We start from the raw sequence: 13427 nt of genomic DNA on the forward strand, positions 1-13427 counted from the left end.
AGAGCATCTTAAAGACAGCTATGTATGCGTTTGCCAAAATCTTATGGTTTTACATAATAACAGCATGAGAAGTAATTACATTAATTTTAGTGGTGAAATTAATATAAATGGAAATTAGAAACATAATTCACTCAAAGCAAGACCACATCCCTCAGCCACAAACATAGTGTGGTTGCATCTGCCTACATATGTAATAGGAACATAAAATACCTATATGTTGATTGACTATTGATTTTCAATTGCTGAATTAAATTGTCAAAAACTAAAATGCTCATTTTAGTTATAAATCATTTAACAGGTACAAGCACTAAATGCAATGTGGTGTTATGAAGCAGCAAGCCGATGCAAGCAACCACAGAAAGACCTATCTATCAGGGGCTAACTCTCCATGCCCATGTCTTCAAAAAATAGAAGACCGAAGGGAAATATGAGGATTAAATTATATTCACTACAGCGTCTAGAGTTTGGCTCTTGATTCGCACAAGTTACCATGAAGTTTTATACTTGAAAATATTGATTTTCCACATTATTCTCATTTTGAAAATTTCAGAAAAAAAGAAGAATGAAAATATCACAATTCCTTGTCCTGAAACAGGAGGTATCATTGATATGCAGAGTATTGTATTTGTCAATTGGGTCTAACCCTAGTCGTTGAGGGGTGTAATCCCGTGAGTGACATGTTGATCTCATAATGAGAATATTGTTGTAACCGCTTTGAGCCCTGTTATTGACCTAGTGTTATGTCCTAAAGAATCTAAGGTTTATCTTGGGTACCATCCTCAGAATGAAAGAAAATGTCATATTACCTGAAAAACAAAAAATGCAGCATATTGTATTTCTCAGTGGTTTAAAACTCATTAAATGACCATATCAGTTATTCTCCCTTCCGATTATTTTGACGTATTCCTTAATTGATATTGATGTCTATGCTATTATATTATTAGATTAATCTGCCAATGTTTTAGCAAAAATCACTTCTCTGTTTCAAGCCATGAAGTTGCATACTCAGTAACATGGAAATAAGCATCAATCAGTATGTTCACTTACTTGTCAATTCCTATGATACTTAATCCATGTGGTTTTCAGATCATGTACTACTTTAATAAACCATTATGTTCACAAAGACTGGCTATTGCTTCCGTCTTGCCTTCAAAACAAATTCAAAAACTGTGAACAAGATGGATAACACCTTATAGATTAAGCATATTGACATACCAATAGCTAAAGTGTGCCAGCTCCAGTGGTAAGTATTTTGTGTTTCTATCTTCTCATCTTGGCAGCTAGAATTTATGATTATCAGTTATTCCGTTTGTTTGAAAAGAAATTTTAATCTATAGTGATAACTCATCTTTGGTATTTAGAAATGCTTTGGCCTTGATATCACTGATTAATTAGTCTGAATGGTTGGTATGATTGGATTCAGTATCAAGGATAAAATTTCAACATGCTTGATATAAAAGAATTTTGTGACCATATATAGGCACCTCTGTATGTCATGATTGTAGCAGTTAGAAATCCACTATGTAGGTGTCTTTTCTTTACCTTTAGTTCTAGTGCTACAAGTGTTGGTTGAGAGTTGCATTGGACTAAACAAGTGATCATACGAAAGACAAAGTTATGGCCAAGACTTTGGTTTGTCCCTACAAACAAAATTTGATAGCATGCACTCTAGACACCCTTCATATTGACCATGAAATAAATGATGCTGATTGCATGTGAAGGTCCACGCAGGCATCGTCTAGGATTATTAGAAGAGCTTTATTTTCTGAAACCTACCTAGTACACTGACATTGATACATAAATGACAGCGGAACTAGCCATTTTACATAGAAAAGCTGTGTAGGCCGAGGGATTACAAACAGAGCATCCCAATACATGAGTTATTGTGGCTAGCTGCTGGGACATGCAAATGAATAACAGTATTTCTCACTTTAAAGTTTTATGGTCTCCCTATTGTCTATTTAGTTTGAGGTGAGTCAGCACACTCACACGCAGAGAGAGAGAGAGAGGTCATAACCTTATTTTATATCTCAATGATCAACAAGATTATTTTCTGACTCTTTACAACTACATTTGCAGTGACCTGAAACTGAAGAACTCAGTCCAGGTCTGTCAAAGATACAACCCTTATTACAAGGAATCATTTAGACAGCCACCCATACAAACTGAAAAAAAGATTAAAAAATGACTCTTGTACATCCCCAACTATTTTATCTACTTGTCAGTACATCCTGACAGATGATTTAGATAGTAAACACGACATTACTAACTTCATAGGGCACCACCATGCTCCAGCAATGATGATGTGGTGAAATTTACCTAAACCAGAGAAAGAGTGAGCCACAAAAAAATAAGCCCCACCTTTGCTACTGACTTTTCATAACTTCACACAAAACTTGCTTTCCTTGCAAGATCAAAGAAAGCATGTCAAAAAGTGCCAAAATTGAAAATTTCTTGACACAGGATGCTGTGCACCCAGATACATGTTTTACAAGAGGATACCATGCCTGATTGGGTGCATTCCTCAACTAGGTGTTGTGAAATTAGGTATTCTATGGCAATCAAGTTGCAAGTTGTCATAGAACTGCAAATCTGAAAAACAAGCAGCCCCTTCCCTCCTACCCGACAAGATTTTGAAGCAAAACGAAAACAATAGACCTCCCATAATACATATTATAGCTGTATAACTTACGATAGCTGACAGGTTCAGTAATGGGGTTGTGTAGTCATCATGCCATTGCCCTGCATTTTCATCAGATGAAAAAGAGATCAGTTCACAAATTCAGAAATGCTTCTAGAAATAGAATTTTATGCCTGCTGATCTAATTGTATTAGAATAAATGAAAATCGATACAAAAAATTAAAACTATCAATGTCTCAGAGATATTTGAGCCGATATACAGCAGGCCATGACATCTATGAGAAGACACATTTCACATCTGATATTAAAAATGTATACAAAGGATTAAAGCAGATGAAGGCACATGAAATAGTAGAAAATTCAACAACTAAAAGACCTAGAATAAATTATAGAATGTTATCAAAAAGATTTGACATCCATAGCCTAATAAGTACAATTTTTCAGTTAGAAAACTAGAGATGAATCAATTCCACCGATGTCTATCCAAATACGGATCTGACTACTGAACATGACCAGAAGGTAAAAATTTGCATGAAGCCAGCTTGATTACAGTAGAGGAATCCCTTTCATTAGGTCTATCAAGTTTCACATGTCAAAGGAAATATACAAGTCTAATAGCTAATCGTGTAAGCTGCATAAGCCCATGGACAAACAGAATCTTAACAATAAAGCAAGATGTAACTAAAAAAAGATTGTACAAGAGGGTCAAAATACCAGTGCATCAATGGAGCATATACTTCATGTTGACATTGATTTGGATTCCATGACAAAATAAATATAGAAAAAACATATTCTCTTTAAGCAATATCTCAATCAGGTATGACAATGATGTTCATCCTATCATACATTTCAAGTTTACACCTTACAAATCAATGTGTGGGCTTAAATAATACCAGAAATGTATTTTTCCCCATGGCAGGTGCGAAGGGGCAAGGACATTCCACATTCCTTGGAATAGATGTACATAATGAAACGGGGTGGAAGGGTCAAGAGCCCAGATGGCAGCAGCATGGTTTTAATGAACATTTGATGGCTGGGGTGTGTAATGTTTGGTTTAACTCTCGATTTGTGCCACAGGTTGTCCCTGCAGGACAGACCATCTGGGTGCCCGACTTCATGCGAGCTGCAATTCACATTATGGCTGTGGACGGGATAGGTGGTAGCCATAATAACAGCTACAGGGAGGTTCCTTCATTCATTACCACACTGATCTTACATAAGCGACTCTCCAGCGGCTCACTTTGTATGTGCTGCTTTGTTTAGTTTCTCTGCACTTCACTAGCCATAATTTGGTGTTTTCCTGGTTCAAAAGCACTTTAACTGTTGGTTTCTTGGGTGAATGGTTCACTCTGTGTTTTCTTCAGGTGTTATGGCTTCTAACCTATGGGACATGCAGACATGCCTCTAGTCTATGGCTTTTTCCTAGAGATTATTCTTCAAGAGGAACAGGGCTGGGCGTCAGAGTAACAGGGTATTTGCTTCTCTTGACTCTAACCTGGGTCTTGGGAAGAACTCTCCTCGCTCTACGTGTGGGACTCTTCGAAGCAACCTGGGTGTCTTGTCCAGTAAGGTTTGGTACCTTCTACTTAATTCTGGTCAATTATCTTCCCAATTTCTGGTCTTTGGCCCTTGGGATATTAGCTTGCTGCCTTCGTGACCTTGTCTGGGCCCGTCCCCTGCCTTGGCTTTTCACACTCTTCAGAATTTTCCGGTGCCTGGGGGGATTTCTTTTCCTATTCAGAGCAGTGGTGGTTTTTTCCTTGTTTGATCTTTTGCCTACAAGCCAAGGAGTCCCTCACAAAGGTTCAGTCTCATCTATGGTCTGGCTGGTCTCTTGGGTGTTACTTCACTGGTTTTCTCCTTTCTGAGGCTAGGGAGGTTTCTCTAAAATTTTGCTACTTAGTTGGTCCTTGCTACTATTCTCTTGGGTGGCACCTCAATGGTCTGTCGGGATGGTGTGTTGATGTGTCACCTCAGGACGACAAGGTGGCAGAAGAGATGGGGCCTCCCCTCATCTTAGAGCCTAAGCAAAGGCTTACCACTTTATGGGTAGGTACAATGCTTCAGTTCCTACAGATATATACCGTGACATTTCTGATACCGAGGACATTGTTCACTATAGTCACAGGTTTATCCCTGACCAGCATGTGGAGATGGAAACTAGGTGTTGGGTTCCCGACACAGGGAACACTTGGTCCAGACAAACAAGGTACATTGTAGACTATCAATCTGTATTGGCACACGAAAATGCTCATGGGTTGAGTTCTGATTGAATGTTCAGAAACACAGCAAGAGATCTTGGTCTGCATGACTGATATCATGGAGAGAGTTCAAAAGCTGGATGATAAAATTTCCATTCTTGCTAAGTGGTTGGCAGATATCACTTTCACCCCATCAGATGAGGACAGTGATCCACCTCCACCAATTCAGGTGGATTCTCCCTCTGAATGAGATGAATTACAGATTTGTTTAGTTTTTGGTTTTTTGTTTTGATACACAGCAGCAAATCTGCTGCCTCTGCTTATCCTCAGTATAGTTAGCATATGTATATGTACAGAATGTTTAGTAAGCACAGGGTTTCAGTATTACAGAGTAGTCAGGCAGTAATTTTTTTGAAGAACAGTCTAAAGACATTAAATCGCTGCTACTGATCTGGTTTCCCTAGCAGCAGACCAGTAGCAGATGATAACTGGATATGTATTTCATTTTTACTGCAATATGAATTTTCTAGAATTTAAAAAAAAATACCAGAAATGTCTTTTGCAAAAAATGAGAAACATAAAAAGTATAACATGCAGGTCTTATGCATAAATAATGAATAAAACTCAAAATAGTAAGTTCTTGCAAATAAAATTAAACAAATGAGAGAAATTTATATAAGCGTCAACAACACAATTAGGAATTCAATATAATAGATTGTTTTCTGTCAATCTCTGCATAAATTCTACTTAACTCCATTATCATTACATGGACCACTTCCTACTCTTCATCAAAATTGAAGATAAAATTTATCTGATTTGCTTACAGCTTTGCACTTGGTTTTCACAGGCTATTCTCTTAATAGAACTCAATTTAATTTTGAATAAAAAATGTGTGTTTTTTGTTCCTTCTCTTAAAATGATAATCCACTCTAATAGAAAAGCAGGTTGTTGCTCAGCTCTGATATATCAGAAAGTTAATTGGTTTACATGGAATGATACATCTGTATGAAGTGGAGCAACGTAGGAAGATTTATTTTCAGAAAATATCAAATACTATAAACACAATAACAATAAGACAAAATTTATTTTCTAGAAATTTCAAGCAGTTTCATTCCTGAAACGTAGCATCAAAACAAATCTAGTTATCATGTAAAACACTTTTTGAGATGGCTGTGCTGATATGTCCCAGAGGATTAATGATAAAAGATGTACCTACTACCTTTCAACAAAAAACGATTCCCAATTCTATCATGATCACACAGAACAAGGAAAACATCACCATTATCCAAAGAGTTGTGATGTACAAATTCCACTAAAGGATATGAGATCATAGGTTGCACCAGATTCAGAGAAAAAGCCTGAGCTTAAAGCTCAAAGTCACAAGCCCTCTAATAGTTAACAGAAACAAAGCAACCATGCTGTAGGTAGTATTCACAAGCCATATCATGGTTAACAAGAACTATAGCAACTACTAAAGTCTAAAACACAATTCAACCCGCAGGTAATAGGAAAATTCTATCAGGGCATAGCAACAAGGAGGACATCACAGGATGAGGCAATATGTGTTTAGAATCCAAAATATGATAAGACGATCAAAACAGTGAACACAACAAATTTCAAATGCACTGCTCATTTTGATAAAATTCCCGGTGAAGCATGGAAATCTAGCCTCTCATCTTAGAGGCTTGCCCCAAAGATGAGCATATGAAATTTATGCCGTAGATAGCAGATTAGATGCAACTAGAAGGGAAGAAAATTCTATGAAACAACCCTCTTAGATCATACAAGTCAAATCCTAAACATGAATGGTAAAAGTGGATCGCAGAGGTTGATTAATAGATGCACAGGTTAAACAACTTTGTAACACTCTTCTTCATCAATTTAAATAATGAAGCAGTAAGCTATAAATCATGGAACGTAATAGCAGAGAGAAAGTCTTAATCACAGCAGAGAAGGGTTAACTCATGATTAAAGGACTTGCCGTTAATAATGAAGGAAATAATGAGTTTAAGTTCCACTTATCAGATTGTGGCCTTCCTTGTTTAATTACTTGGTCACTCTTCATAGCATTATACGGCCTTACATTGAATGTAATTTCGATGTGAATAGTGGGATCCCAATTCGAGCTAGAATTGCTGTGGGTTATGACATTAAAGCTACTCAGGTTGCATAGTTTTTGTTATTCAGCCATTTTCTAAGGTGATGTTGCAGTCATTTGCAGAATTTGATAACACATATAAGTTGTGAAATACCAATTAAGGATTGGGACTGTGTACAAATGTTTTATTGTACTTGTGAACCTACAGAATAACATGCAAAGGCTAAAGTACATGGAGCCCCATTACCTCCGATGAAGAGATACAAACTGCATTCTGCTGCACGAAAGTATCATTGAGACTACTGGCTCTCATGTCTATCCTCCGTAGCTCCCGGAGGTGTTGAGCAATTTCTTGAAGTAGTTTCATCCCCTCATCACCTTTCCTCAGTGATTTGATGCTGTGTTTTATGAACTCTCTATCGGCCTCAAGAGCTTGCAACCTTTCATTAAGATGCTGCACTTCTTCTTCAATGATGACACGGTTATTGTCTCTCGCAATCATAGATATACTGCGCCAGTCATTACACTGGTTTGTTGGATAGGATGTTTCTGTATTATATGATTCGTCTTCAAAGCTTGTAGCCTCAAACAAAGGAAGAAGCCTCTTGGCCTTCACAGAACCAATTTTTCTTGCAGCCGGTGCTTTGCTGGCAGTTGAAGTATCTAGGTTTCCAATACTCACATTTTTCTGACGCCCGTTGTCCAAAAATATTTCTTTTAGATTGTCATGCACGTCATTTATATCCCATACAGGTAAATGTTCATCATTGCCATTAGCCTTATCTTGAATGGATGAATCTTCTCCAGTTCCCAGGCAATGTGATCTGTTTTCTCCTACCATGTATTCAGAATAGTACTCTGGCTCTGCATTTACTTGTAGATGTAACATGCCAAGGTCAGATACATCATGTTGTTGTTCAACAACTTCAGATTCTCCATTATCTGCTAACATGTGTAGCCTCATTTCAGATTCTCCGTCATCCGCTAATGTGTGAAGCCTCTCCTCCAAGCTCTTCAACTGCTCTAGAATGGAAAGCCTTTCCTCTTCAAGATCAACCATCGACTCATCCAAGCTATCATCCAGTTTATGCTCTTCATAAACCCCACCTAGATTCATGGTTGATTCTATTGGTGTATAATTTTGATTATTTTGCTCTAAAATAATATCCTCAACTTCATCGGTACTAGATGAACTCTCATCAGAGTCTTCACTCGAGGATGAAATAGATGAACTCTTTTCTTTTTGATACTGCTCATAAGGTGGTTCACCATTCTTGTTTCCTTCTGTTTTTAAATGAGTCTCAGAATTTTCACTTGAAGTCTTTCTGCGTTTATCTTTTCTTTTTGTTGCTTCATAATGGAATCTTTTCCTGTAAAGCTCCACTTCCTTCTCCAAGTCTTTAACTTCCTTCTCTCTTTTTACAAGTACCTCATTTAAAAGTTGCAAAGCTTCTTGATCATATTCTGCTTGTTCCTCCATCATCCTTTGGTACTGCAATGCCTCCATTTGCATTTGTGCTTTCTCCTCCTGTAGACGTGTGATCATGGCCATAGCCTGGTTTGCAGCAACTGCAGAAGCGCTTCGCTCTTCTTCTAATTCTGTGTACAGATTATTTAGAGACTTCCGCTCTAGCTCAAGTTGCCGTTTCAGACGATCAACTGCACTTTCACCCTCAATTTCACTTAGAATGCTTCCATCCAAAGAGTCAAAACCAGAATCATTTCTCTCAACTGACAACCTCTTATGTAGCATATGCAAACCTTCTATGAAACTTGGTGTTCCAGGAGTTCTATACTCATCTGCAACACTTGGACCGCCTAGTACAGTTTGATCCAATTCTTTAGAGAAGCCTCTTTGCAAGATTTTAACCTCTCCTTGAGGTTTGTTTGCTTCTTCCCTTTCAGCAAAAGGATTCACATATATCCTATGTGATTCTTCCTGCCTATTATTCGCTTCAATATTTTCAGACCCTGCAAACATTATAGGACAATATTGAAGAAAATGACCAACTTGTTAAGAAAATGATAAGTTATATCCAAGTTTGTAAAACACACCTTTGTTCAAATCCTCTGTTCTAAAATCATCAACCACATCCTCTAGATGAACACCTGCAAGGTACATATTCAGCAAGTATTATTTCCTATTTCACAGATAAAACTGATTTCGAAACTTCCAACTCAAAAAATGCCTCATTAGGAGGATTAGTACCTTCAACAGGAGTAATTTGAGCAGATATTCCAAAATTTGCCTCATTGGTTTCAATAATGTCTTTTTGAGAAAAAGTACGATCAGCATGGACAGTTTCGGCAGGCACTTCCTCCACTTCATTGGCTGAGACAGGTAAAGGATGTTCATGTTCCAAAATACTGTACCAGTCAAACACTTTGAGACCATGGGCTAGGGTGCAACCAGCTTCTGAAGACGAACCCTCTAAGGATATTTTCTTATTTTCTTGCTCGCTCAATGGAAACAAGACGTCTTTTGAGGATTGAACTACCTCCAGAGCTTCATGAAGCAACTCTGTACCATGCAGTGTGCACTCTTTTTCCACCTGGTGGCGCACTAAAAATGTTCCCTGTCCATCTGAACTCAATGCAGGAGTATCAAAAGAGGACATATGTTCATCGAAAGCAATGAGACTTTCCGCCCCAGACCCAGTTTCTGATTTGCCTTTCACTTCTCCTAGCAGTTGTTCTGGTGTGGTCCAGGATTCAATCCCCCCGGCAGATTTCTTGAAATTTTCCTCCAAGATTACATCATTGTGAGTTTCAACTTCGTTTTCTGAGACAAATTCAGGATGAACAGGATCATACCAGCAATTCTCCACATTTGAATTTAAATCATGAACCAAACCATTCATCATACTTTCAGAGATGACCTCCACTGCCGTTTCTGCTCCTTGCAAGTCCTGCTTACCAAATCCTTCCCCATCCTCTGCAATCATCTCATGGCCTGAATCCGATGACGAAACCTCAGATCCAGACTCTGATGTCCCTTTAAGCTCTGAATATCCAATATGACCCAACGGATTCAAGTTCATAGCTTCTGTTTCTGCTTCAGCCAATGCTCTCTCATGCGTATCAGTGTACTCCCGAAATACAGACTCAGGATATCCCACTGATCTCGACTGTGCTTCTTCTTCATCGGCATCCTTAACCAATTCTATCTCCGCATTTACCGAAGCCAAATCAACCTTATCCTTCTCTTTCCTATCTTTCAATTTGGTCCGAACTAAAGGTTGCAGAAGAAATCTGATCTTCACGGGGGCCTTGCAGCAAGAACAACGGCCGCCATCTGTGAATTGTTCCTTCATCGTATTGTTGTCACCCATCTGGAAACTCGGATGAATTCCGTGTTCATTGCCTTCACTCTGATGATCTATATGAAACCCATGTCCAGTCATACCCAGGTTATTACCCACATGAATCCCATGTTGATTTTCAACACTCTGATTACCCGTCTGAAAACCCAAATGAATTCCCTGATTGTCTTTATCACCATCGTGCTCCATATTGGAACCCAATTTAATCCCATCACCATTACACTCAGGAACCACAGCAAAATTCTCCACCAAAGACCTATCTGCACACGAATTAGGTCTATCCTCCGTAGCAAATGAAAGCAAACAATCTTCACACATACCTTGCATATCAGAGAGCTTCTTATGAACATGGCAATAACCCAAAGAAGAAATCTCCCTGGCATGGAGATCGCAGACGAATTTTGTATAGAAGGCCTGTTCTTCATTGCCCAAGACATGATCAATCCTGGAACACCACGGACAGGGAGGATGGAGCCCAAAATACTCTGCGAACTTGGTAGTCAGATAAGAAAGCAGAGCCCCAATTAATAACAGAACGATCAGCACCCATTCCAGGACTGCATATATAAGCACTGTGGCGAACCTTCCAAACTTCTTTTGCAGAACATGAGCAATCTGTTTTGATGCCATTTGAATCCAAAAACAAAAAGTAAAAGCAAGAATTGCAGAACAACACAAAATCCCTTATCTGATGATCTGGTACCAAATCTGCTGTTATCTTTTTCTGAGAAGTTCCAAAGGAGTTTTACAAGGATTGATCCTTACCAGCTTCAACCCTTATGCTTCAAAATAAAATCTTGTATCTGTAAGTAAGCAGAATAAGAAGATCTCTTGTATCTGTAAGCAGAATGAGAAGATCTCTTGTATCTGTAAGCAGAATGAGAAGATCTCTTGTATCTGTAAGCAGAATGAGGAAATTGGTTGATGGAAAAATTGCAGGGAAAAGACAGAAGAAAAATTGAAGGAAAAAGAATTATAAGAATTTGCAGTACAGTATAAAAAGTTTGTTATTTTACAAAGGACTTGATTCATGTGCTGGTATTATCATGCTTTAACATGGTTGGAAGTATTGATAATAAAATAGAGGAGAAGTGCGACTGATTGCCCAAAGCATGAAGATTTAAACACATTAAAAATATATCGATAAATTAATTCACATAAATTTTCACTAATTTCCTTTTTGGTAGGGGTGGGCCTGGAAATGTTGTGGTGCTCAAGATTCTTATTCAGTGGGCTAAATCAAGTCATGAAAAAACAAAAGGTTACTCCTGGGAAACTGTACAAAGTTTGGGGTGGAAGATTATAGTATTGATTAATATACATTGTTAGGTTTATATATATAAACAAAAGGTTTTTAATTTTTAATTCTTTACCTCATAATTAAGATATTCTTACAAGAATCCATTCATCTTTTTGAAGAATAGTATTTTGCTATCAAGTTGTGGACGGTGTTTACTTTGAAATATTCTCCCAAATATGGTTTTTCCTTGTTGGCTTATTTATATAAAAATTAAATTATATTAGTTTTAATGAAATATTTATATAATATTAAATATGATGTGAAATTATATAATTTTATATATATAATATATATTTAAATAATTATAATATATAATTTTTTTAATTATTGATAATTAATATTTATATATATATAGAATTTTGGATTGAACACGAATTGGTATGTAGTTAAACCATTTTTTATAAAAAGTTTAAAAATTAATTAAAAAAATAATAATAATATATATAAATATTTTTATTTAATAATATTAAAGCATTTTGTTGGGGTGATTGATTTGGTAAGTGAGTTGTTTTGCGTAATTCAAGCATTTTTGCGTGGTTGTAATGAATTTAAGGTATGGTAAGTATAAGAGGTTGGGTGGTCTGTCGCTAGAAATCGTGTTAGTTCTTATTTCCTCAGTGATAGTTGTATTATGCAAAAATGTTGTTTGGGAGATGAAAAGTTGCAGTTTGGAAGGTTGCCCCTGCTCATTTCATTCAGAGGGTCTCTCTGGAGAGCCAAGATGGGTGTTAAACTCTGTTACAAGGTGGTATGCGAAGGAAATGCTACAAGTAAGAGCTGACCAAGTCTCATTTGGGATCCTGGATTGGTGCTTGAACCAGGATTGGCTATGTCTAGTTGTCTTGTAGTTGCCCTTGGCTCAACTAGGGGGTGTTTAACCTCGTGACTTCAACTCTGGAATACGAAGGCAACGATGGAGGTAATTCCATCCTTTTGGTTTTTATTTGGGGTGCATGTTAATGTTTTCCTTGTGTGGCATGGGAAACAATATGAGTAGTGGATTTTGAGTCTGTGATCTGTTGGTGGTTGGTCTAGGTGTAAGGGAGGTCTCTTGTTTGTGGAGGGAAGTCTATGCAGTTGAGAGAATTGTTCTCAACTTAGAATGGTCAGAATTATGGGGCTTGCTCGACTCTTCGCATTCGAAAGGTACATTGGGTGTTTGACAAGGGAGTGGGCAGCAACGAGCCAAGTCGTTGTTGGTCCTTTGCTTCAATGTATTTTCAATCTCGGTGTTGCCATTTCTCTGTGTTGTCAATTTTGCCAGTATCAGGGGTTTTGGGCTTGTCTCCTCTCTTGAGGAAAGTTTGTTGTTGTGTTAGGGTCGAGGTGTGTGTGGTTCAGTGTGTCTTTGCATAGGGTGGTCCTCGATTGGGGCTTTTCCCCTGGTGAGAGGCCTTGTTGGGGAGTTCATCAGGTGCAAATGACAGAGATGATACGCTAGTGTGGGCATGCCCGATGAGGTGGTGACCTCCATGGGCAGCAGGGTGCTCGAGATGACAGGGTAGAGGAGATGAACGAGGATGAGGTGGGAGGTGAGGTAGCGCATGCCCAAGCCCACTCTCTGGGCTGCATAAAACAATCACCCTCCCTAGGTACAATAGTTAATCAATTGCGGGATATCCAGGGCAACCTGGACATCCTCCACCAACACAAGTATGATGACTGGAACGAGATTGTGGCCTACATCAATGATGTGTAGTACAACCAGAGTGAGATTTTGGAGCAGTTGGCTTCAATGAGACGCAGCCAACACCACAACAATGAGAGAATGGATGAAATTGAGGCATGTTTGGCTTACATCGATTATCATGTCCATGAAGGTCACGACCATGTAGCTGCTCCGGGTGGTCAAGCTTAGAATCCC

At 38.2% G+C, this 13427-nt stretch overlaps 1 protein-coding gene across 1 annotated transcript; it reads right to left on the reverse strand.

The window, feature by feature from the left end:
• Positions 1-2008: 2008 nt before the first annotated feature.
• Positions 2009-11369, reverse strand: LOC149229760 (uncharacterized). Its single transcript, XM_089378727.1, has 4 exons — positions 9150-11369; positions 8996-9049; positions 7188-8911; positions 2009-2742 (listed from the first exon to the last, which is right to left on the reverse strand). Exons 1-4 carry the CDS (start codon positions 10891-10893, stop codon positions 2707-2709), a joined length of 3558 nt encoding a protein of 1185 aa, XP_089234853.1. The 5' UTR covers positions 10894-11369; the 3' UTR covers positions 2009-2706.
• Positions 11370-13427: the final 2058 nt, after the last annotated feature.

This window comes from Pinus tabuliformis, chromosome J (assembly GCF_031772625.1).
Source record: "Pinus tabuliformis cultivar Carrire ecotype Pingquan chromosome J, CPIR1, whole genome shotgun sequence".
In the NCBI taxonomy this organism is placed as follows: domain Eukaryota; kingdom Viridiplantae; phylum Streptophyta; class Pinopsida; order Pinales; family Pinaceae; genus Pinus; species Pinus tabuliformis.

Coding starts and splice junctions, on each gene's coding strand:
- LOC149229760 (XM_089378727.1), bottom strand. CDS start 10,893: ATGGCATCAAAACAGATTGCTCATGTTCTGCAAAAGAAGTTTGGAAGG. Junction 9,050..9,149: donor TCAAATTACTCCTGTTGAAG/GTACTAATCCTC, acceptor TGTACCTTGCAG/GTGTTCATCTAGAGGATGTG. Junction 2,743..7,187: donor TTTGTATCTCTTCATCGGAG/GTAATGGGGCTC, acceptor ATGAAAATGCAG/GGCAATGGCATGATGACTAC.